This window comes from Dendrobates tinctorius, unplaced genomic scaffold (genome assembly GCF_039654945.1).
Source record: "Dendrobates tinctorius isolate UK_male_01 unplaced genomic scaffold, ASM3965494v1 ptg000124l, whole genome shotgun sequence".
Taxonomy (NCBI): Eukaryota; Metazoa; Chordata; class Amphibia; order Anura; family Dendrobatidae; genus Dendrobates; species Dendrobates tinctorius.
Window position 1 is genome coordinate 635772 of NW_027361792.1, and position 25571 is coordinate 661342.

General features: G+C 45.9%; 1 protein-coding gene across 4 annotated transcripts in view; it reads left to right on the top strand.

Annotated features, from left to right (window-relative positions):
* The window catches only part of SPI1 (Spi-1 proto-oncogene), a 107865-nt gene that overhangs the window by 48385 nt on the left and 33909 nt on the right, over nucleotides 1-25571 (top strand). The window contains exon 1 of one of the 4 annotated variants that reach the window (XM_073541593.1): nucleotides 16025-16192. The exons of 2 other annotated variants lie outside the window; for them this stretch is intronic. In XM_073541593.1, the coding sequence (XP_073397694.1) occupies nucleotides 16124-16192 (69 nt within the window). In that variant the 5' untranslated portion in view covers nucleotides 16025-16123. Of the gene's footprint in view, nucleotides 1-16024; nucleotides 16193-25571 lie in introns of those variants that run through there. One more of the 4 variants, XM_073541592.1, reaches the window with a different exon arrangement.

The following is a 25571-nucleotide window of genomic DNA, read 5'->3' on the forward strand; positions in this document are numbered from 1 at the left end:
CTGGGAGATGTAGTCCTCTTACTGGACTGCGTATACAATAGCGGCTATTCCTGGGAGATGTAGTCCTCTTACTGCACTGCATGTACAATAGCGGCTACTCCTGGGAGATGTAGTCCTCTTACTGGACTGCGTATACAATAGCTGCTATTCCTGGGAGATGTAGTCCTCTTACTGCACTGCATGTACAATAGCAGCTATTCCTGGTAGATATAGTCCTCTTACTGCACTGTGTGTACAATACCGGCTACTCCTGGGAGATGTAGTCCTCTTACTGGACTGCGTATACAATAGCGGCTATTCCTGGGAGATGTAGTCCTCTTACTGCACTGCATGTACAATAGCAGCTATTCCTGGGAGATGTAGTCATCTTACTGCACTGTGTGTACAATACCGGCTACTCCTGGGAGATGTAGTCCTCTTACTGGACTGCGTATACAATAGCGGCTATTCCTGGGAGATGTAGTCCTCTTACTCGACTGCGTATACAATAGCGGCTATTCCTGGGAGATGTAGTCCTCTTACTGCACTGCGTATACAATAGCCGCTATTCCTGGAAGATGTAGTCCTCTTACTCGACTGCGTATACAATAGCTGCTATTCCTGGGAGATGTAGTCCTCTTACTGCACTGCATGTACAATAGCAGCTATTCCTGGTAGATATAGTCCTCTTACTGCACTGCGTATACAATAGCGGCTATTCCTGGGAGATGTAGTCCTCTTACTGGACTGCGTATACAATAGCGGCTATTCCTGGGAGATGTAGTCCTCTTACTGCACTGCGTGTACAATAGCAGCTATTCCTGGGAGATGTAGTCCTCTTACTGCACTGCATGTACAATACCGGCTATTCCTGGGAGATGTAGTCCTCTTACTGCACTGCATGTACAATACCGGCTATTCCTGGGAGATGTAGTCCTCTTACTGCACTGCGTGTACAATACCGGCTACTCCTATCAGATGTCCTCTTACTGCACTGCGTGTACAATAGCGGCTATTCCTGGGAGATGTAGTCGTCTTACTGCACTGTGTGTATAATAGCGGCTATTCCTGGGAGATATAGTCCTCTTACTGCACTGCGTGTCCAATAGCGGCTATTCCTGGGAGATGTAGTCGTCTTACTGCACTGTATGTACAATACCGGCTACTCCTGGGAGATATAGTCCTCTTACTGCACTGCATGTACAATAACGGCTATTCCTGGGAGATGTAGTCCTCTTACTGCACTGCATGTACAATAGCAACTATTCCTGGGAGATGTAGTCCTCTTACTGCACTGCATGTACAATACCGGCTACTCCTGGGAGATATAGTCCTCTTACTGCACTGCATGTACAATACCGGCTATTCCTGGGAGATGTAGTCGTCTTACTGCACTGTATGTACAATACCGGCTACTCCTGGGAGATATAGTCCTCTTACTGCACTGCATGTACAATAACGGCTATTCCTGGGAGATGTAGTCCTCTTACTGCACTGCATGTACAATAGCAACTATTCCTGGGAGATGTAGTCCTCTTACTGCACTGCGTGTCCAATAGCGGCTATTCCTGGGAGATATAGTCCTCTTACTGCACTGCATGTACAATACCGGCTACTCCTGGGAGATATAGTCCTCTTACTGCACTGCATGTACAATACCGGCTATTCCTGGGAGATGTAGTCCTCTTACTGCACTGCGTGTACAATAGCGGCTATTCCTGGGAGATATAGTCCTCTTACTGCACTGCATGTACAATAGCGGCTATTCCTGGGAGATGTAGTCCTGTTACTGGACTGCGTATACAATAGCGGCTATTCCTGGGAGATGTAGTCCTCTTACTGGACTGCGTATACAATAGCGGCTATTCCTGGGAGATGTAGCCCTCTTACTGCACTGCATGTACAATACCGGCTATTCCTGGGAGATGTAGTCCTCTTACTGCACTGCGTGTACAATAGCGGCTATTCCTGGGAGATGTAGTCCTCTTACTGCACTGCATGTACAATAGCAGCTATTCCTGGGAGATATAGTCCTCTTACTGCACTGCATGTACAATACCGGCTATTCCTGGGAGATGTAGTCTTCTTACTGCACTGCATGTACAATAGCAGCTATTCCTGGGAGATATAGTCCTCTTACTGCACTGCATGTACAAAACCGGCTACTCCTGGGAGATATAGTCCTCTTACTGCACTGCATGTACAATAGCGGCTATTCCTGGGAGATGTAGTCCTCTTACTGCACTGCATGTACAATAGCGGCTACTCCTGGGAGATATAGTCCTCTTACTGCACTGCGTGTACAATAGCGGCTATTCCTGGGAGATATAGTCCTCTTACTGCACTGCATGTACAATAGCAGCTATTCCTGGGAGATATAGTCCTCTTACTGCACTGCATGTACAATACCGGCTATTCCTGGGAGATGTAGTCCTCTTACTGCACTGCGTGTACAATAGCGGCTATTCCTGGGAGATATAGTCCTCTTACTGCACTGTATGTACAATAGCGGCTATTCCTGGGAGATATAGTCCTCTTACTGCACTGCATGTACAATACCGGCTATTCCTGGGAGATATAGTCCTCTTACTGCACTGCATGTACAATAGCGGCTATTCCTGGGAGATGTAGTCCTCTTACTGCACTGTATGTACAATACCGGCTATTCCTGGGAGATGTAGTCCTCTTACTGCACTGCGTGTACAATAGCGGCTATTCCTGGGAGATATAGTCCTCTTACTGCACTGCATGTACAATACCGGCTATTCCTGGGAGATATAGTCCTCTTACTGCACTGTATGTACAATAGCGGCTATTCCTGGGAGATATAGTCCTCTTACTGCACTGCATGTACAATACCGGCTACTCCTGGGAGATATAGTCCTCTTACTGCACTGCATGTACAATAGCGGCTATTCCTGGGAGATGTAGTCCTCTTACTGCACTGCATGTACAATAGCGGCTATTCCTGGGAGATGTAGTCCTCTTACTGCACTGTATGTACAATACCGGCTATTCCTGGGAGATGTAGTCATCTTACTGCACTGTGTGTACAATACCGGCTATTCCTGGGAGATATAGTCCTCTTACTGCACTGTGTGTACAATACCGGCTACTCCTGGGAGATGTAGTCCTCTTACTGCACTGTATGTACAATACCGGCTATTCCTGGGAGATATAGTCCTCTTACTGCACTGTGTGTACAATACCGGCTACTCCTGGGAGATATAGTCCTCTTACTGCACTGTATGTACAATACCGGCTATTCCTGGGAGATATAGTCCTCTTACTGCACTGTGTGTACAATACCGGCTACTCCTGGGAGATGTAGTCCTCTTACTGGACTGCGTATACAATAGCGGCTATTCCTGGGAGATGTAGTCCTCTTACTCGACTGCGTATACAATAGCGGCTATTCCTGGGAGATGTAGTCCTCTTACTGCACTGCGTATACAATAGCCGCTATTCCTGGAAGATGTAGTCCTCTTACTCGACTGCGTATACAATAGCTGCTATTCCTGGGAGATGTAGTCCTCTTACTGCACTGCATGTACAATAGCAGCTATTCCTGGTAGATATAGTCCTCTTACTGCACTGCGTATACAATAGCGGCTATTCCTGGGAGATGTAGTCCTCTTACTGGACTGCGTATACAATAGCGGCTATTCCTGGGAGATGTAGTCCTCTTACTGCACTGCGTATACAATAGCCGCTATTCCTGGAAGATGTAGTCCTCTTACTCGACTGCGTATACAATAGCTGCTATTCCTGGGAGATGTAGTCCTCTTACTGCACTGCATGTACAATAGCAGCTATTCCTGGTAGATATAGTCCTCTTACTGCACTGTGTGTACAATACCGGCTACTCCTGGGAGATGTAGTCCTCTTACTGGACTGCGTATACAATAGCGGCTATTCCTGGGAGATGTAGTCCTCTTACTGCACTGCATGTACAATAGCAACTATTCCTGGGAGATATAGTCATCTTACTGCACTGTGTGTACAATACCGGCTACTCCTGGGAGATGTAGTCCTCTTACTGGACTGCGTATACAATAGCTGCTATTCCTGGGAGATGTAGTCCTCTTACTGCACTGCATGTACAATAGCAGCTATTCCTGGTAGATATAGTCCTCTTACTGCACTGTGTGTACAATACCGGCTACTCCTGGGAGATGTAGTCCTCTTACTGGACTGCGTATACAATAGCGGCTATTCCTGGGAGATGTAGTCCTCTTACTGCACTGCATGTACAATAGCAGCTATTCCTGGGAGATGTAGTCATCTTACTGCACTGTGTGTACAATACCGGCTACTCCTGGGAGATGTAGTCCTCTTACTGGACTGCGTATACAATAGCGGCTATTCCTGGGAGATGTAGTCCTCTTACTCGACTGCGTATACAATAGCGGCTATTCCTGGGAGATGTAGTCCTCTTACTGCACTGCGTATACAATAGCCGCTATTCCTGGAAGATGTAGTCCTCTTACTCGACTGCGTATACAATAGCTGCTATTCCTGGGAGATGTAGTCCTCTTACTGCACTGCATGTACAATAGCAGCTATTCCTGGTAGATATAGTCCTCTTACTGCACTGCGTATACAATAGCGGCTATTCCTGGGAGATGTAGTCCTCTTACTGGACTGCGTATACAATAGCGGCTATTCCTGGGAGATGTAGTCCTCTTACTGCACTGCGTGTACAATAGCAGCTATTCCTGGGAGATGTAGTCCTCTTACTGCACTGCATGTACAATACCGGCTATTCCTGGGAGATGTAGTCCTCTTACTGCACTGCATGTACAATACCGGCTATTCCTGGGAGATGTAGTCCTCTTACTGCACTGCGTGTACAATACCGGCTACTCCTATCAGATGTCCTCTTACTGCACTGCGTGTACAATACCGGCTATTCCTGGGAGATGTAGTCGTCTTACTGCACTGTGTGTATAATAGCGGCTATTCCTGGGAGATATAGTCCTCTTACTGCACTGCGTGTCCAATAGCGGCTATTCCTGGGAGATGTAGTCGTCTTACTGCACTGTATGTACAATACCGGCTACTCCTGGGAGATATAGTCCTCTTACTGCACTGCATGTACAATAACGGCTATTCCTGGGAGATGTAGTCCTCTTACTGCACTGCATGTACAATAGCAACTATTCCTGGGAGATGTAGTCCTCTTACTGCACTGCATGTACAATACCGGCTACTCCTGGGAGATATAGTCCTCTTACTGCACTGCATGTACAATACCGGCTATTCCTGGGAGATGTAGTCGTCTTACTGCACTGTATGTACAATACCGGCTACTCCTGGGAGATATAGTCCTCTTACTGCACTGCATGTACAATAACGGCTATTCCTGGGAGATGTAGTCCTCTTACTGCACTGCATGTACAATAGCAACTATTCCTGGGAGATGTAGTCCTCTTACTGCACTGCGTGTCCAATAGCGGCTATTCCTGGGAGATATAGTCCTCTTACTGCACTGCATGTACAATACCGGCTACTCCTGGGAGATATAGTCCTCTTACTGCACTGCATGTACAATACCGGCTATTCCTGGGAGATGTAGTCCTCTTACTGCACTGCGTGTACAATAGCGGCTATTCCTGGGAGATATAGTCCTCTTACTGCACTGCATGTACAATAGCGGCTATTCCTGGGAGATGTAGTCCTGTTACTGGACTGCGTATACAATAGCGGCTATTCCTGGGAGATGTAGTCCTCTTACTGGACTGCGTATACAATAGCGGCTATTCCTGGGAGATGTAGCCCTCTTACTGCACTGCATGTACAATACCGGCTATTCCTGGGAGATGTAGTCCTCTTACTGCACTGCGTGTACAATAGCGGCTATTCCTGGGAGATGTAGTCCTCTTACTGCACTGCATGTACAATAGCAGCTATTCCTGGGAGATATAGTCCTCTTACTGCACTGCATGTACAATACCGGCTACTCCTGGGAGATATAGTCCTCTTACTGCACTGCATGTACAATAGCGGCTATTCCTGGGAGATGTAGTCCTCTTACTGCACTGCATGTACAATAGCGGCTACTCCTGGGAGATATAGTCCTCTTACTGCACTGCGTGTACAATAGCGGCTATTCCTGGGAGATATAGTCCTCTTACTGCACTGCATGTACAATAGCAGCTATTCCTGGGAGATATAGTCCTCTTACTGCACTGCATGTACAATACCGGCTATTCCTGGGAGATGTAGTCCTCTTACTGCACTGCGTGTACAATAGCGGCTATTCCTGGGAGATATAGTCCTCTTACTGCACTGTATGTACAATAGCGGCTATTCCTGGGAGATATAGTCCTCTTACTGCACTGCATGTACAATACCGGCTATTCCTGGGATATGTAGTCCTCTTACTGCACTGCATGTACAATAGCAGCTATTCCTGGGAGATATAGTCCTCTTACTGCACTGCATGTACAATACCGGCTACTCCTGGGAGATATAGTCCTCTTACTGCACTGCATGTACAATAGCAGCTATTCCTGGGAGATATAGTCCTCTTCCTGCACTGCATGTACAATAGCGGCTATTCCTGGGAGATGTAGTCCTCTTACTGCACTGTATGTACAATACCGGCTATTCCTGGGAGATGTAGTCATCTTACTGCACTGTGTGTACAATACCGGCTACTCCTGGGAGATATAGTCCTCTTACTGCACTGTGTGTACAATACCGGCTACTCCTGGGAGATGTAGTCCTCTTACTGCACTGTATGTACAATACCGGCTATTCCTGGGAGATATAGTCCTCTTACTGCACTGTGTGTACAATACCGGCTACTCCTGGGAGATATAGTCCTCTTACTGGACTGCGTATACAATAGCGGCTATTCCTGGGAGATGTAGTCCTCTTACTCGACTGCGTATACAATAGCGGCTATTCCTGGGAGATGTAGTCCTCTTACTGCACAGCGTATACAATAGCCGCTATTCCTGGAAGATGTAGTCCTCTTACTCGACTGCGTATACAATAGCTGCTATTCCTGGGAGATGTAGTCCTCTTACTGCACTGCATGTACAATAGCAGCTATTCCTGGTAGATATAGTCCTCTTACTGCACTGCGTATACAATAGCGGCTATTCCTGGGAGATGTAGTCCTCTTACTGGACTGCGTATACAATAGCGGTTATTCCTGGGAGATGTAGTCCTCTTACTGCACTGCGTATACAATAGCCGCTATTCCTGGAAGATGTAGTCCTCTTACTCGACTGCGTATACAATAGCTGCTATTCCTGGGAGATGTAGTCCTCTTACTGCACTGCATGTACAATAGCAGCTATTCCTGGTAGATATAGTCCTCTTACTGCACTGCGTATACAATAGCGGCTATTCCTGGGAGATGTAGTCCTCTTACTGGACTGCGTATACAATAGCAGCTATTCCTGGGAGATGTAGTCCTCTTACTGCACTGCATGTACAATACCGGCTATTCCTGGGAGATGTAGTCCTCTTACTGCACTGCATGTACAATACCGGCTATTCCTGGGAGATGTAGTCCTCTTACTGCACTGCGTGTACAATAGCGGCTATTCCTATCAGATGTAGTCCTCTTACTGCACTGCGTGTACAATAGCGGCTATTCCTGGGAGATGTAGTCGTCTTACTGCACTGTGTGTATAATAGCGGCTATTCCTGGGAGATATAGTCCTCTTACTGCACTGCGTGTCCAATAGCGGCTATTCCTGGGAGATGTAGTCGTCTTACTGCACTGTATGTACAATACCGGCTACTCCTGGGAGATATAGTCCTCTTACTGCACTGCATGTACAATAACGGCTATTCCTGGGAGATGTAGTCCTCTTACTGCACTGCATGTACAATAGCAACTATTCCTGGGAGATGTAGTCCTCTTACTGCACTGCATGTACAATACCGGCTACTCCTGGGAGATATAGTCCTCTTACTGCACTGCATGTACAATACCGGCTATTCCTGGGAGATGTAGTCCTCTTACTGCACTGCGTGTACAATAGCGGCTATTCCTGGGAGATGTAGTCGTCTTTCTTCACTGCATGTACAATACCGGCTACTCCTGGGAGATATAGTCCTCTTACTGCACTGCATGTACAATACCGGCTACTCCTGGGAGATATAGTCCTCTTACTGCACTGCATGTACAATAGCGGCTATTCCTGGGAGATGTAGTCCTCTTACTGCACTGCGTATACAATAGCTGCTATTCCTGGGAGATATAGTCCTCTTACTGCACTGCATGTACAATAGCAACTATTCCTGGGAGATGTAGTCCTCTTACTGCACTGCATGTACAATACCGGCTACTCCTGGGAGATATAGTCCTCTTACTGCACTGCATGTACAATACCGGCTATTCCTGGGAGATGTAGTCCTCTTACTGCACTGCGTGTACAATAGCGGCTATTCCTGGGAGATGTAGTCGTCTTTCTTCACTGCATGTACAATACCGGCTACTCCTGGGAGATATAGTCCTCTTACTGCACTGCATGTACAATACCGGCTACTCCTGGGAGATATAGTCCTCTTACTGCACTGCATGTACAATAGCGGCTATTCCTGGGAGATGTAGTCCTCTTACTGCACTGCATGTACAATAGCGGCTATTCCTGGGAGATGTAGTCCTCTTACTGCACTGTATGTACAATACCGGCTATTCCTGGGAGATGTAGTCATCTTACTCCACTGTGTGTACAATACCGGCTATTCCTGGGAGATATAGTCCTCTTACTGGACTGCGTATACAATAGCGGCTATTCCTGGGAGATGTAGTCCTCTTACTGCACTGCGTATACAATAGCGGCTATTCCTGGGAGATATAGTCCTCTTACTCGACTGCGTATACAATAGCGGCTATTCCTAGGAGATGTAGTCCTCTTACTGCACTGCGTATACAATAGCCGCTATTCCTGGAAGATGTAGTCCTCTTACTCGACTGCGTATACAATAGCTGCTATTCCTGGGAGATGTAGTCCTCTTACTGCACTGCATGTACAATAGCAGCTATTCCTGGTAGATATAGTCCTCTTACTGCATTGCGTATACAATAGCGGCTATTCCTGGGAGATGTAGTCCTCTTACTGGACTGCGTATACAATAGCGGCTATTCCTGGGAGATGTAGTCCTCTTACTGCACTGCGTGTACAATAGCAGCTATTCCTGGGAGATGTAGTCCTCTTACTGCACTGCATGTACAATACCAGCTATTCCTGGGAGATGTAGTCCTCTTACTGCACTGCATGTACAATACCGGCTATTCCTGGGAGATGTAGTCCTCTTACTGCACTGCGTGTACAATAGCGGCTATTCCTATCAGATGTAGTCCTCTTACTGCACTGCGTGTACAATAGCGGCTATTCCTGGGAGATGTAGTCGTCTTACTGCACTGTGTGTATAATAGCGGCTATTCCTGGGAGATATAGTCCTCTTACTGCACTGCGTGTCCAATAGCGGCTATTCCTGGGAGATGTAGTCCTCTTACTGCACTGCATGTACAATAGCGGCTATTCCTGGGAGATGTAGTCCTCTTACTGCACTGTATGTACAATACCGGCTATTCCTGGGAGATGTAGTCATCTTACTCCACTGTGTGTACAATACCGGCTATTCCTGGGAGATATAGTCCTCTTACTGGACTGCGTATACAATAGCGGCTATTCCTGGGAGATGTAGTCCTCTTACTGCACTGCGTATACAATAGCGGCTATTCCTGGGAGATATAGTCCTCTTACTCGACTGCGTATACAATAGCGGCTATTCCTGGGAGATGTAGTCCTCTTACTGCACTGCGTATACAATAGCCGCTATTCCTGGAAGATGTAGTCCTCTTACTCGACTGCGTATACAATAGCTGCTATTCCTGGGAGATGTAGTCCTCTTACTGCACTGCATGTACAATAGCAGCTATTCCTGGTAGATATAGTCCTCTTACTGCATTGCGTATACAATAGCGGCTATTCCTGGGAGATGTAGTCCTCTTACTGGACTGCGTATACAATAGCGGCTATTCCTGGGAGATGTAGTCCTCTTACTGCACTGCGTGTACAATAGCAGCTATTCCTGGGAGATGTAGTCCTCTTACTGCACTGCATGTACAATACCAGCTATTCCTGGGAGATGTAGTCCTCTTACTGCACTGCATGTACAATACCGGCTATTCCTGGGAGATGTAGTCCTCTTACTGCACTGCGTGTACAATAGCGGCTATTCCTATCAGATGTAGTCCTCTTACTGCACTGCGTGTACAATAGCGGCTATTCCTGGGAGATGTAGTCGTCTTACTGCACTGTGTGTATAATAGCGGCTATTCCTGGGAGATATAGTCCTCTTACTGCACTGCGTGTCCAATAGCGGCTATTCCTGGGAGATGTAGTCGTCTTACTGCACTGTATGTACAATACCGGCTATTCCTGGGAGATGTAGTCCTCTTACTGCACTGCATGTACAATAGCAACTATTCCTGGGAGATGTAGTCCTCTTACTGCACTGCATGTACAATACCGGCTACTCCTGGGAGATATAGTCCTCTTACTGCACTGCATGTACAATACCGGCTATTCCTGGGAGATGTAGTCCTCTTACTGCACTGCGTGTACAATAGCGGCTATTCCTGGGAGATGTAGTCGTCTTTCTGCACTGCATGTACAATAGCAGCTATTCCTGGGAGATATAGTCCTCTTACTGCACTGCATGTACAATAGCGGCTATTCCTGGGAGATGTAGTCCTCTTACTGCACTGTATGTACAATACCGGCTATTCCTGGGAGATGTAGTCCTCTTACTGCACTGTATGTACAATACCGGCTACTCCTGGGAGATATAGTCCTCTTACTGCACTGCATGTACAATACCGGCTATTCCTGGGAGATATAGTCCTCTTACTGCACTGCATGTACAATACCGGCTACTCCTGGGAGATATAGTCCTCTTACTGCACTGCATGTACAATACCGGCTATTCCTGGGAGATGTAGTCCTCTTACTGCACTGCGTGTACAATAGCGGCTATTCCTGGGAGATGTAGTCGTCTTACTGCACTGTATGTACAATACCGGCTACTCCTGGGAGATATAGTCCTCTTACTGCACTGCATGTACAATAACGGCTATTCCTGGGAGATGTAGTCCTCTTACTGCACTGCATGTACAATAGCAACTATTCCTGGGAGATGTAGTCCTCTTACTGCACTGCGTGTCCAATAGCGGCTATTCCTGGGAGATGTAGTCCTCTTACTGCACTGCATGTACAATAGCAACTATTCCTGGGAGATGTAGTCCTCTTACTGCACTGCGTGTCCAATAGCGGCTATTCCTGGGAGATGTAGTCCTCTTACTGCACTGCGTGTACAATAGCGGCTATTCCTGGGAGATGTAGTCGTCTTACTGCACTGTATGTACAATACCGGCTACTCCTGGGAGATATAGTCCTCTTACTGCACTGCATGTACAATAACGGCTATTCCTGGGAGATGTAGTCCTCTTACTGCACTGCATGTACAATAGCAACTATTCCTGGGAGATGTAGTCCTCTTACTGCACTGCGTGTCCAATAGCGGCTATTCCTGGGAGATGTAGTCCTCTTACTGCACTGCATGTACAATAGCAACTATTCCTGGGAGATGTAGTCCTCTTACTGCACTGCGTGTCCAATAGCGGCTATTCCTGGGAGATGTAGTCCTCTTACTGCACTGCATGTACAATAGCAACTATTCCTGGGAGATGTAGTCCTCTTACTGCACTGCGTGTCCAATAGCTGCTATTCCTGGGAGATATAGTCCTCTTACTGCACTGCATGTACAATAACGGCTACTCCTGGGAGATATAGTCCTCTTACTGCACTGCATGTACAATAGCAACTATTCCTGGGAGATGTAGTCCTCTTACTGCACTGCATGTACAATAGCCGCTATTCCTGGGAGATGTAGTCCTCTTACTGCACTGCATGTACAATACCGGCTATTCCTGGGAGATATAGTCCTCTTACTGCACTGCGTGTCCAATGGCGGCTATTCCTGGGAGATATAGTCCTCTTACTGCACTGCATGTACAATACCGGCTACTCCTGGGAGATATAGTCCTCTTACTGCACTGCGTGTACAATAGCGGCTATTCCTGGGAGATATAGTCCTCTTACTGCACTGCATGTACAATAGCGGCTATTCCTGGGAGATGTAGTCCTCTTACTGCACTGCATGTACAATAGCGGCTATTCCTGGGAGATATAGTCCTCTTACTGCACTGCGTGTCCAATAGCGGCTATTCCTGGGAGATGTAGTCGTCTTACTGCACTGTGTGTATAATAGCGGCTATTCCTGGGAGATATAGTCCTCTTACTGCACTGCATGTACAATAGCGGCTATTCCTGGGAGATATAGTCCTCTTACTGCACTGCATGTACAATACCGGCTACTCCTGGGAGATATAGTCCTCTTACTGCACTGCGTGTACAATAGCGGCTATTCCTGGGAGATATAGTCCTCTTACTGCACTGCATGTACAATAGCGGCTATTCCTGGGAGATGTAGTCGTCTTACTGCACTGTGCGTATAATAGCGGCTATTCCTGGGAGATATAGTCCTCTTACTGCACTGCATGTACAATAGCGGCTATTCCTGGGAGATATAGTCCTCTTACTGCACTGCGTGTCCAATAGCGGCTATTCCTGGGAGATGTAGTCGTCTTACTGCACTGTGTGTATAATAGCGGCTATTCCTGGAAGATATAGTCCTCTTACTGCACTGCGTGTCCAATAGCGGCTATTCCTGGGAGATGTAGTCGTCTTACTGCACTGTATGTACAATACCGGCTACTCCTGGGAGATGTAGTCCTCTTACTGCACTGCATGTACAATAGCGGCTATTCCTGGGAGATGTAGTCGTCTTACTGCACGGCGTGTACTATAGTGGCTATTCCTGGGAGATGTAGTCTTAAGCACGCTAGGTCCCTCCCCCTGTGTCAGAGGGTGGGCTAATAATCTCCACCCTTTAGCTCCCTGCAGAACTTATTCCCAATATCTAAGAAAGGGGGTAACTTTCAACAGCATGATCAGGACATGAGAGGTACCAGTGAATGCGGTTTGTTTTGCCTGTCGTGTGGAGAGCAAACATGGCCCCATTGGGTCGCTGTGGAGGGCCAATCTATGTATCTCAGGTCCCAGAACCCTCACCGCCTCAGGAGTCACACTGCCAGATGCGCGATTTCCTCAGGGTCACTCGGATATTTTTCATAAGTCCATAACTCGAAAGATGTGCTCATAATCCATGATCCTAGGATGGAGTCGGGGCGGCTGGGAGAGACAATGGATGTGTATTTCAGTGTCTAGCAGACAGGTATATTGTAATTGAAGCCCCCAGGCGCCTCCCTGCCCCATGCTGACGTGGCTCCTATTCAAGCTTTGAAGTTCTGTTTTGGGCCATACTAAAAGGCCTTGCTATTCAACACTGGAGCCCTAAATCCTGCTTTGTTCATCACACATGGTGTTGGAGATATTTCTCTAAAGATGCAGGCAATGCCCTTCAACGTCTTCACCTTGCCACGTTTTCCACCAGTATGTGTGTTTAACGCTGGTTCTACATCAATGATGGACCATCAGGGCATTGTGCACAAGAAACCTTCCACTGTGGTGGCTTTGGCGTGCAGAGTAGAGATTTGTCATCTCTTCTAAGGATGTCTCACTTCTCCCATTAGACTGCTGCACATTTCAGGAGAGTCAAGATGTATGGGGTACAGTGAAATGCCCAATTTGTGCTGCAGTTTTACTAACCATGACCCTTTTGTTTCCTTGGTTGGGAAGGGCAGGCTACATCAAGGCCCCTGGTGACCATCATCACTGTGAATCCCATATGGACTGTGTCTGGTTTTGAGTTTCTGGGTCTCGTAGTGATCGGTACTCAGGGTATTTAGTGGCCGGACGGTTGGGGATTTCTCTTTTTGCTGCTGTATATGAAGATAGCAAAGTTGGCCAAGACGGGTTTGAGTCTACTTTCTGCATGTAGCATTCAGTTCATTCAATTTTCGGCATAAATTCGCCCAATTTGCTGATTTACATGAAATCCATTTCTTTTTTTCTTGGTGTCAGTGCATCCAAAATAAAAGTTGTGTATATTCTGAGGATATTAGAGGAGGGGGACTCGTGGGGGAGGACAGAGGCTTTCTGACTCATCTTGCTACCCAGTTATGCAATCAGGCCTTTGCCGAAAGAGGAAGAGACGTTTGGTCACAACGCAGAGAGGTTGGAAGGATTGAAGCCATGGAATTTTATTCTTACTCATCACATAAACAGTTTAAAAAAAACAAAGTACATATATATTTATATGAGTCATAGGATAATGGCCTGAGGTGTCAAACACCGTAATGCTAAACATTGTGGAGCAAAACTCAGTCTGGAGCTGGTGTTGGGAGATCCATAAATTTGGCACATTTTTCCATTCGCTAGGAAATGAAGCTTGCACCAACTCCGAACTGGCGAAGATTTTAGCTACTGTGTGCTACATTATAGAAAATTTGCTGCTCAGTGGTTCTGTAAACCAACTTTTACTGACGGTGCAAAAAAAAGTCAAAAAGTCACGAATCTTTGTGAAACTATCCTTTGCGCTGCATTTTGCAACTTTTTGCCAACAGTTGGTGTGGAGACGTTCCTCCAAGTATGTTTTGGTTTTCAGCGGTGATTATTAGGTCAGAGATATTTTATTCCAAAAGTGGTATGGTCTGGGAATAATGTTTTCTGGAATGTTTTATTTCTCTTTTCCAAAAGCTTCTATATTAGGCTTGAAAAAGCCAAAAACAAACATGGAGGACCCACTGCAGGGACTTGCATCTATCTCCCGGATGGGGTCCGATCCTAAGCATTGATCAATGACCGCACATTTTCGTCCCTTCCTCAAAGCAGCAGATAGACTTATTAAGGCCATGCGTTTGCGGAGAGTTGCACATCTGTCGCCACGCTCGCTGCGTGCAGAGCCCGGCCTGGCCGCAGGTGGATTACACACTATTACCCACACATGTGAGGCTGACAATGGTTGTGGTTGTGGTCAGGTTAGCTAAGGAAGCTGCTAAATAAGATAAGATATGTAGGGATCTGCTCCAACTCCATCGTCTGTACAGAGAACCAGAAAGCTTGGAATTTACCCCATTTCACCGCACGGTAGAGAACAGACACATAAGTGACCTTATACAATCATTGTGTACATAGAAAAATGGAGGAATGAAATAACAAGTGCTCTGTAATTTTAAAATCTTATCGCTCTTATTTTTGGGAGTCTTTAACTTCTTTATGCTGACATATCGGGATCCAAAAATTATATCAAATCAGCAATAGTGAAGACTGAAGGGCGAATTTACATCAAACAAGAGCCGTGCCCAACTTAATCATGGCCTAAACTAACACCAGAAAGGGCTACTGGTTTAATTTTGACTATGGTGGTACCCTTTCTATGTAGTTGCCTTTCTGCTTTGTGTCTGCCCGAAAACTCTACAAGGCGTTGTATCAGATTTCCAGGACAGTACCACTCTTGTCCATGGTCTGTGTCTGGTTGTGCACCTGTGTATACTTGCATGTTGGGGCCACTAACCAACCCATTGCCTATTTCATACCATCCATCTATTTGAGGGGAGCCAGAGAGGTTCACTATCACTATGAGGCGATCTTGACATCAAGATCTGTGAGTATTCTGTCACTTACCAATCTACTGCATTTCCCTGATCCACCCAGTCAGTAATTCCATCGTAGAAATAAATTAGATTAGTCTGGCATGTCTTGTTTGCTGGCTCTGGTTAATTACTGTAGTCTTATCCAAGTACATACATACATGTTTAATAATTTGGTCATAATCTATATCAAGTCACCAATGCTAAAATCTGACTTTTACATAGTCTATGTATTGTTCATCCCTGAGCTCCCCCTTCCCTAGAGATCCCAGACTTTGCATAGAGTTGGTGATGAGTTCCCTGTGTATTAGCATAGTTTAGCAGAACTAACAGCATGGAGAAGTGAATAAATTCCTGCCGTTGTACGGTATAAAGGAAGTCCACACACTTCCCCCTTTAAATCAAATGAAAGAGTTTATCGCTCATCCCCGTCATGTAGCCGGACGGGGCCCATTCATCATTGCATTGTGGTGGTCGAAGTGAACTCGAGTGTGGATGTATGGTCTTCTACCAGGTGCCGGTGGTGGTAGGATGAATGCCCCCTGGAACATTGTGTCCTGCAAGGTAAGCTCATGAGATCTGACTTTTTTTTGTCTATGCTAGAAAACATAGTCCAAGGGTGTAACTGTAGGACTTGCTGTCATCCCCCCGGTACCTGGAGCCTAGGGGGACCCATATGAGAAGACCAATACTAATAAAGAGCCGTGATATTTGGGCTCAGTTGGAGATTTTGCATTGGGGCCCAAAAGTGTCACGTTTCACCACTGAAGTAGTCAGTCTACAAATGGCTTCCACCTTCAGAATATGATGGTGTGAACCTTGTAAGGGTGTACGGGGTGGACGAAATTACCCTGGAGGAGTAGAGCACCCACAGGGTCCCTATAGCATGGTTACACCAGTGTAATAGATGTCGGCCCTGTTGTGGATTTTGCACGGAGCTAAAGTTACCCCTCTGGAGTGGTTTCTTGTACAGAAGTCTCAGTATGGACTAATTGTCTTCTCGATTGACTCTGCTCTTGATCATCCCCAGTGTCCGTTCTTGGTGTGTACCATCCCCCACCATCCTGAGGTCAGCGCATAGTCATGGTCATTGTATGTGTGTGTCACGATGTGACCATGTCCTGTGTCATCACTCTGGGCCATTTTCTGCACTCATCTGTGTGTTGTCAAACGTCAAATTTCATCTTGCGAAATCTGAAATATTCTTTTGTTGGTGACTTTGCAAATCTACGAATAAAGGGTTGCACTAATTTTAGAATAATTGCTGGTCACGGTGTCACGTTATGTGTCTAGTTTCTCTGTTAGCGCCCATACACCTCCATACACAGGCACAGAAACAAGTGGCCACTAGATTCCCCCAATAACAAAAAAGGTTGGGTGATTAACATCGACATTTACACGTATTATGGTCGGGCAGCATCACCGACATCAGGTCATCGGTCCATTTGTCCTATTGCTTGTTTGCTATTTAGCCATTTATCAGCCTCCATTCTGCACTTTGTCTCCTTAGCAGGTGATGATGGCTTCCTATCGTTAAACCCCTTTAGACCCTGTGGTTTATCCTAACTGCGGCATCCAAGGGGGTCCGATGGCAGCCAGGAGGGCTTATGAGTAAATTATATGGCTATGTAAAGCTTTGAAGCACCCTGCAAAAAAAAGTAATGATTAGGATGAAAGAAAGTTATAGATCTCGGCTACCAAAAAATTATTTTTTCCCATAATACAGCAAAGAACCCCCCCCCCCCTAAAAACAAAAAAAAAAACAAATGATTTGGGGACAGCTTAACAAGTGCTGAATGGGCAGCAGGTGATCACACTGCATCATTGTGACATCTGCAACTTGACTGCGGGGTATCACCGGCATTATCAAGGCTGAAGCCCCCCGCGTCTGCCATGCCTGTGTACCTGTGAAGCCCAGCCTGTAATATTACAATTTTTGCAATTTATTGTACAAGTGATCGAAGGTTCAAGTAGAGGACGAATACAAAAAAAAAAAAGGAAGATATTAAAAAAAAAAAAAAAAAAAAAAAAAGAATGTAAATTAAATCTAAAAAAAAATATAAAAACATATTTGGTCTCGCAGCGTAACTGCCCGAACCAATACAATATCATAGTATTTGAAATGAGAAATAAAAAAAATTCTAAATGTCAGAATTGCTGTTTTCCTGTCACGTCGCCACCCCATAAAATGGGACATAAAGAGGTCAGAAAGTCAAACGGACCCCAAAATGGTAATGATAAAAGCCACAGTTTGTACCGCAGAAAAACTAGCTCTATCAGCTGAAGAATAAAAAAGTTATGGGAAAAGCAAAAGTTGGAAGTGAAGAGGGTCACAATGGGACTCTGTCACCCAAGGGCGAGAATAGATCTGGATCCGTCCAGGGGGAAACGCCTAATGGGGGTTTTATCTGTATAATTCTGATGGTTTCCTGCAGTGGTCGCCCTTCTGATTAGTGACTCCAAGCCAAGTTGTGTCCATGCCTCCAGCACAGAATAGGAAGGAACCAGAACCTGGTGGATAAGACGTCTACGTGTAAGCTGGAGTCTGAAGAAGGTGGGAAAGTCAAGGAGTCCTTGGTTCCACCAAAAATGTGAAACGTTGATCTGTCCGTACAGCCTGAGAGACAAAGAGAAGAGGAGACTGACGTTTTTTTGGAGATCGATATTATGGAAATCTATCTGACAGAGCTGCCGAGTGCCTGGAATGGCCCCCAAATCACATATTATACGGGGGGTGTCCATATAATAAAAGGCGCATGGTCATAATATAATGGATGAGGGTTTTACATTTTCACGACTGGGAAAACTCGGTGTGGAACGTATCCGTCAGCTGCCCGTGAACGCAATGCAGATATTGACCACATAAACCTTATGACTTTCTGGATAAATCAAGTTTATAAGAGAACCTTCCTGGTGGTGATTTACAGACAAACTCCATCATTGCAATTATCCCTGTCTCACCCTGAAACAAAAGGTAACCGTTCTTCATTGCTGTGCTATAACACAATATCTGTACAGTTTCTTCAGTGATTTATGTTTTTATTTTCTTATCTCTCTTGTTGAGCAGTGCCCACTGACTTCCTATTAATGCCCTATCCAGATTCACCACAATATGGCTGCTGCATTCCTTACCTCAGCTTTTATAGTGGCTATGATAGTCTCTCCTGACTGGCTGTTCTATACCATATGATGGTTGCAAAGCAATATGGGGAAACCTATGCATTCACACCTGACGTCATGTGAGCCTTCTCTGACTGATGCAAGTCACACTAATCAATTGGTTGTCTCTCAATATAACATTAGCAGAAAGAGATGGGGTTAAACCGTAGCTAAAATCTTGAGCTTTGAAAGGATTTTTGGACTCTGGGAATCAATTCACTTTTTGCAAATTATTTGTAACTGACCCATGATAAAAGTGGTCATACTTTTTTCATAGCTCTCTGGACTGCTCTTTGTCCCGACTATACACCATATACATGCACGCTCGGTTCTGCTGAGCTTGCATGCGCTTACAACTGGAAAACACCCCGGTGCTCCCCTTAATTTTCTCTGTCTCATTACAGACTCCTCTGTCCCTTTACAGACACGTCTATCCCTCCAGACTCCTCTAGCCCCTATAGACTTCAGTGTCCACTTCATGACACTTATGTCCCCCTTCAGACTCACCTTTCCTTCTCTTCCAGACTCACAACAAATTTCTGTCCTCCAGACCCCTCTGTCCTCCTCCTACCTCCACTCTCATGTGTCCTGTTTTTCCTTCCAGACTCATCGGTCCTCCTTATGCAAACCTTTCTGTCTCCTCCAGATTTACTTGTCCTTCTCCAGACCTCTTTTTCTTCTTCCTCTTCCAGACTCCTCTATCCCTTACAGACACCTATGTCCTCCTCTTCTAGACTACTCTATCCCTTACAGACCCCTCTGTCTTACTCCAGACTTCTCTATCCCCTACAGTTTTCTCTATCCACATCAAAACTCCTCTGTCCTTCTCCTCCAGACTCCTAACCCCTACAGACCCCTCTGTCCTTCTCCTCCAGACTCCTGTGGTCCTCCTCCTCCAGACTCTATCCCCTACAGTTTTCTCTGTCCATGTCAAGTCTCCACTGTCCTCTTCCAGACTCCTTTATACCATACAGACTCCCTGTCCTCCTCCTCCAGACCCCTCTGTTAGGCCCTTCCTTGTCTCATCTGTGTTTCTCCTCCCTCCAGTCTCCTTTGTCCTCCTCCAGACCCTTCTATCCCCTCCAGAGCCCTCTGTCCTCCTCCAGACTCATCTGGCCTCTTCTTCCCTCCAGACCCCTCTATCACCTGAAGACTCCACCCCTTTGACTGTAGCGGGATCGTGGATCTTGTTGGTAGCTATATGGATCATCAACAAGATCTAATAGGTTATTTGTGATCACGGGTGAGTGCTCTGAGGTCACCGCCAAATGCGGTTGACTTCTGCTGGACCTTTGCCGCCGCTGGCACAATGATCGGCCAGGCTGACCCTGGGAAGCATTAGGACCAAATGGCAGCCAATATTAAGATCGGAGGAAATCTCGTATGTCATGCACCTGTTCTGTAGGTCGTATCGGTCACGCCGTCAATAGCGTTTATCCGCCTGTGGGTCCTGACCTCAGTGAAGGGTTAAGGTCTGGAGAAGCATCTGCTTCCACATAACAGGTCGCTGTTCCTATAACTAGTCTTGCTCTGTGTCATAGGGGAAGTGTGAAGAAGTCGGGGTGCTACCTGCGTTCCCTCTTCTGATTCCACCAAAGGTGAGAAATGGAAAATGAGAAGTTGAGGCCACAAAATGATACAAAAATAAGGAACTGCTGCGGCCGAGCTGCAGCGTCCGCCCTGTGCAGCGTCCATGTGTTACTGTGCCTTTAAACCCTTCATTGATGCGTATTCGCCTTTTACATTTTTCCGTGGACTTGTTTTTTGTGGGACAAGAACGCCATAAAAATGTACAGAAATTCTAAGCGCGGCAAAACCAAATGTGCTTATTTTATTAGTTTTATTTTGTGATTTATCGGACATTATATTTAATTATTTTAATTTGGTATTAAACTTTTTTTTTTTTTTTTTTGCATATTTTCATACTACCCCTCAGGAAATTGAATCTACGATCACTTGATTGTATGCAGAATATGATCTAACACACAGTCATGGCCAAAAGTGTTGGCTCCCTTGAAATTTTTCCAGAAAATGAAGTATTTCACCCAGAAAATTATTGCAATTACACATTTTTATTTCCTTTGTGTGTATTGGAAAAACACACAAAAAACAGAGAATAAAATGCAAATTGGACATAATTTCACACAAAACCCCAAAAATGGGCTGGTCAAAATTGATGGCACCTTTCCAAAATTGTGGGTAAACAACTTTGTATCAAGCATGTGATGCTTGTTCAAACTCACCTGTGGCAAATAACAGGTATGGGCAATATGGAAATCACACCTGCAACCAGACAAAAAGGGGAGAAGTTGACTCCACCTTTGCATTGTTTGTGTGTCACACTAAGCATGGAGAACAGAAAGAGGAGACGAGAACTGTCTGAGGACTTGAGAAGCAAAATTGGTGAACAATGCCAACAATCTCAAAAGTTTACAAGTCCATGTCCAGAGATCTTGATGTTCCTTTGTCCAAAGTGTGTAACATAATGAAGAAGTTTACGACCCATGACATTGTGGCTCGTGGACGGCAGTGAAAAATTGATGACAGGTTGCAATACTGGAGAGTCAGAATGGTGGATCAGCGCCACAATGGACCACAATCAAGGTCCATAAAAATTCAATCTGTCCTGCAAGCCCAGGGGGCATCAGTGTCAGCGCAAACTGTCCATTCACATACTGTATGAATGAAATGAAACACTGGTGGGAGACCCTGGAGGACCACACTACTGATAAAGAGACATCAAAAAGCTAGACTGCAGTTTGCCAAAATGTACATGAGTAAGCCAAAATCCTTCTGGGAAAACATCTTGTGGACAGATGAGACTAATATGGATCTTTTTGGTAAAGCACATCATTCTACTGTTTACCAAAAATGGAGTGAGGCCTGCAAAGCAAAGAACACAGTACCTACAGTCAAATATGGTGGAATGTCACAGATATTTTGTGGTTGTTTTGCTTCCTCTGGCACTGGGTGCTTTGACTGTGTGCAAGACATCATGAAATCTGAAGATTACCAAAGTATTTTGGGTGGCTACGTAGTTCCCGTGTGATCAGAAAGCAGGGTTTTCGTTCCAGATCATGGGTCTTCCTGCAAGATAATGGCCCCAAACATCCTTCAAGAAGCCCCCAGACATGGATGGAAACAAAGTGCTGGAGAGTTCTGAAATGTCAGCAATGAGTCCGGATCTAAATCCCATAGATCGCCTGTCTGTGAAGAGATCTTAAAATTGGGAGAAGGAGCCTTCACATATGAGAGACCGGGAGCAGTTTACAGAAGAGCCGTCCAAGATTCCAGCTATAGGAAGCGATTGATTGTAGTTTTTTATTCTATAGGGTGCAACCAAATACTAAGAAGGGCGCCAACAATTTTGTCTGGCCCATTTTTGGGGTTTTGTGTGAAATTATGTCCAATTTGTGGGGGGGGGTTTTCTCTTTTTTTTATGTTGTACTAATCCACACAAAGGAACTAAACCTATTGTGACAGTCACTGGTAAGGTAATAGAGGGGAGATATGTGTCACTGCGCTTAATGGCATCAGTGATATGAAACCGGAGTATTTTCCTCCAGCACACTATGTGTTGTGAGGGTTAAGTTAAAGTTGCATAATGGTCTGGTTTCATGTGGACCTTCATAGAGTGGGTGGGAGGAGGTCCACTTTATCTCCTCCTGCAGAGCTGCCAGGACCTGTGTGATGTCATGATCATGTGGTCAGTCACATGATGGAGTCACAGGGTCTGGGGTTTAAATATATGGCCTCTACAGACAGTCTGAGGTCAGCAGGGCTGGAGAGAGGAGCTTTCAGGGGTTTTATGTCGTGTCGAGGACAGACTGAACCCGTGTTGCTCCAGAGCGGGGTGCCACCCACAACGTATGGACTTTGTTGCAGCGTTTTTGTTTTTCTTTGTTGTTTTCCTGTTTTAGCCGGAAGAGCTGAGTTTATTTTCCCTCGTGTTGGTTTAGGCCGTTTAATAATAAACCGACCCAGGATTTAAAGAGACGGTGTTCCTATTTTTCCTACCTCCGTATACCACCATGTGAATTGAACTGCCGCATTGTGTATAACAAATCGTGGGGAATTGTAATAATGTTCTGGGAGAAATGCTTCATTTTCTGGAACAATTTCAAGGGTGCCGACACTTTCGGCCATTACTGTGTTAGCACAGAACTACGTATATTATGAAACTGTGCTTCACAGGAAAACCAACATGGCGCCAACGCCGGCCAACAATAGCGGAGGCCGATCTCTGCTTGGTTTGTACTAGGAATGCATCCATCTTGCAGCTTCTGAGTGACCCCAAGGTGCTGTGACAACAATCCCTGTCTGTTCTAGCCGCCGACTCCCCTCCTCTAGGCGGCACCTGCTATTTTTCCTTCTGGAGAGATCTAATTTGCATGTTTTCCATACTGCATTGCAAATAGGATTCCTTGTGGCTCTCGGCGGACATTGGGGTGGCAATTGGGGGCAAAATAGGTTCTCCCTAAGCTTAGGGAAAAAGAGGATGGCTACCTCTAAGCTTTGTGGTGGTCTTCCAGTGCAGATGGATGGGGGACATGTCTCCTTCCATGTCCACCTCACTTTGTGATTTTCCGAGTGATGAACTGAAAGTGCGTGAAGTCGTCATCGTACGAGACCTTAATTATAACCACGATGCTTTAGAATATCGCTACGGTCATTTAATGAAAGAAAACTGACGGACCAAAGTTCTGCATCTACTAGTTACTGATCACAACGTGGAGAGTGATTCATTGTTACAGTGCCGTAACTTAGGATTTTGTAACAGAACCTCTCGCTTTATTACCGCATCGATGGGGCATTGAAGCCACGCAGGTGTTCAGGACAACACGAGGGATCTCCATTTGCAAATCTGCAAATAATTCATCTTTATTGCTCTGAGTCCGGGCCCCAACTCATCCCCAAGGTGCTCATCCCTGCCTACTTTGGTTTTACCATGTGGCAGCATTAGATTCTCCAGTATATCCTTGTACATGATAGCATCCATATTTCCATCAATGTGCAGAGGGCCAATGACAAATGCATAAAAGCAGCCCCAAACCATGACATTGCCTCCACCATGCTTCACTGTAGGCGCTTGGTACCTTACATCATAACGTTTTCCCTTTGGGCAGTATATACTGTATAGGGCTTGCTGTCACTACTAAACAGATTGAACTTGGATTCATCCGACCACAACACCTTAGACCAATCTGTCTCTTTCCATTGTCTATGTTCTTTGGTAATTTCAAGTGGGACCTTCCGATTCTTTCCAGACGTGAAAGGCCTCTTGACTGGACCTCGTGCATTCAGCCACAGTTTGGCAAATCACTTTGACCCCATATTCTTTGTTTATTTCTTGTGACCTCTGTACAGCATTTTATGGACATCAGATTCTGACATATTAATAATGTGTTCACCTTTGGAGGAAGTTTTCCGTGGTTGTCCACTTCTAGGTGTCAGCTGTTCCATAACTTTCTTTGTTATGCGTGACACTTGTCAGGGCCTGTCACACTAAGCGATATCACTAGCAATATCATTATAACGTCACTGGTTTTGTGACGCAGCAGCGTATATCGCTATGTCTGATACTTACCTCCGACCGGCTCCCCCGCTGGTTATTGCTGATCGCGCGAGAACGTCCTGGACCGTTTCTCATCGTCAGCTTCCTGTGGCGCCGACGAGTGACGCGTGAACGAGGGTGGGAGGACGTCAGGATCGCCTCGTCTGACAGGTAAGTAGCGACCCCCGCGATGTCGCTGGTGAGATCTGCCTGTGTGGCAGCTCACTAGCGACCACTTAGCGATGTACCAGCGATCCTGACCGCGTCACATCGCTGGTCGGGATCGCTGGTGCATCGCTAAGTGTGACAGTACCTTTAGTGAAGCGAGCTGTCACATCGCCATATCATAGATAACACCACTTACAGATATTCCAGATAACCGTTTCATCACTGGGGCAGAATTTTGTGTAAATGTGTTTCCTGATAATAAAGCCGCATTTATTGAGTCAGAATAACACAAAACGTCCAGTGTTCACCTTGGTGTCTGCAGGGACAAGGACAGACGTGGTGGAGCCGAGCAGAAGGTCCGCGGTTCTCCACAGGGCGACATTATCTTATCATGGTGGACACAAGGAAGCTATAATTGATACATTCATCTCTTATTTATTATACCTGCCCCCCCGTAGTACCAGTGTATCCTCTAATTTCACAGCAGACCCTACTCCCCAGTAATCACATCGTTCCCCATCTCCCCAATAATCACATCGTTCCCCATCTCCCCAGTAATCACATCGCTCCCCATCTCCCCAATAATCACATCGTTCCCCATCTCCCCAGTAATCACATCGCTCCCCATCTCCCCAGTAATCACATCGTTCCCCATCTCCCCAGTAATCACAACATTCCCCATCTCCCCAATAATCACACCATTCCCCATCTCCCCAGTAATCACATCGTTCCCCTTCTCCCCAGTAATCACATCGTTCCCCATCTCCCCAGTAATCACATCGTTCCCCATCTCCCCAGTAATCACATCGTTCCCCTTCTCCCCAGTAATCACATCATTCCCCATCTCCCCAATAATCACACCATTCCCCATCTCCCCAGTAATCACATCGTTCCCCTTCTCCCCAGTAATCACATCGTTCCCCATCTCCCCAATAATCACATCGTTCCCCATCTCCCCAGTAATCACAACATTCCCCATCTCCCCAATAATCACACCATTCCCCATCTCCCCAGTAATCACATCGTTCCCCTTCTCCCCAGTAATCACATCGTTCCCCTTCT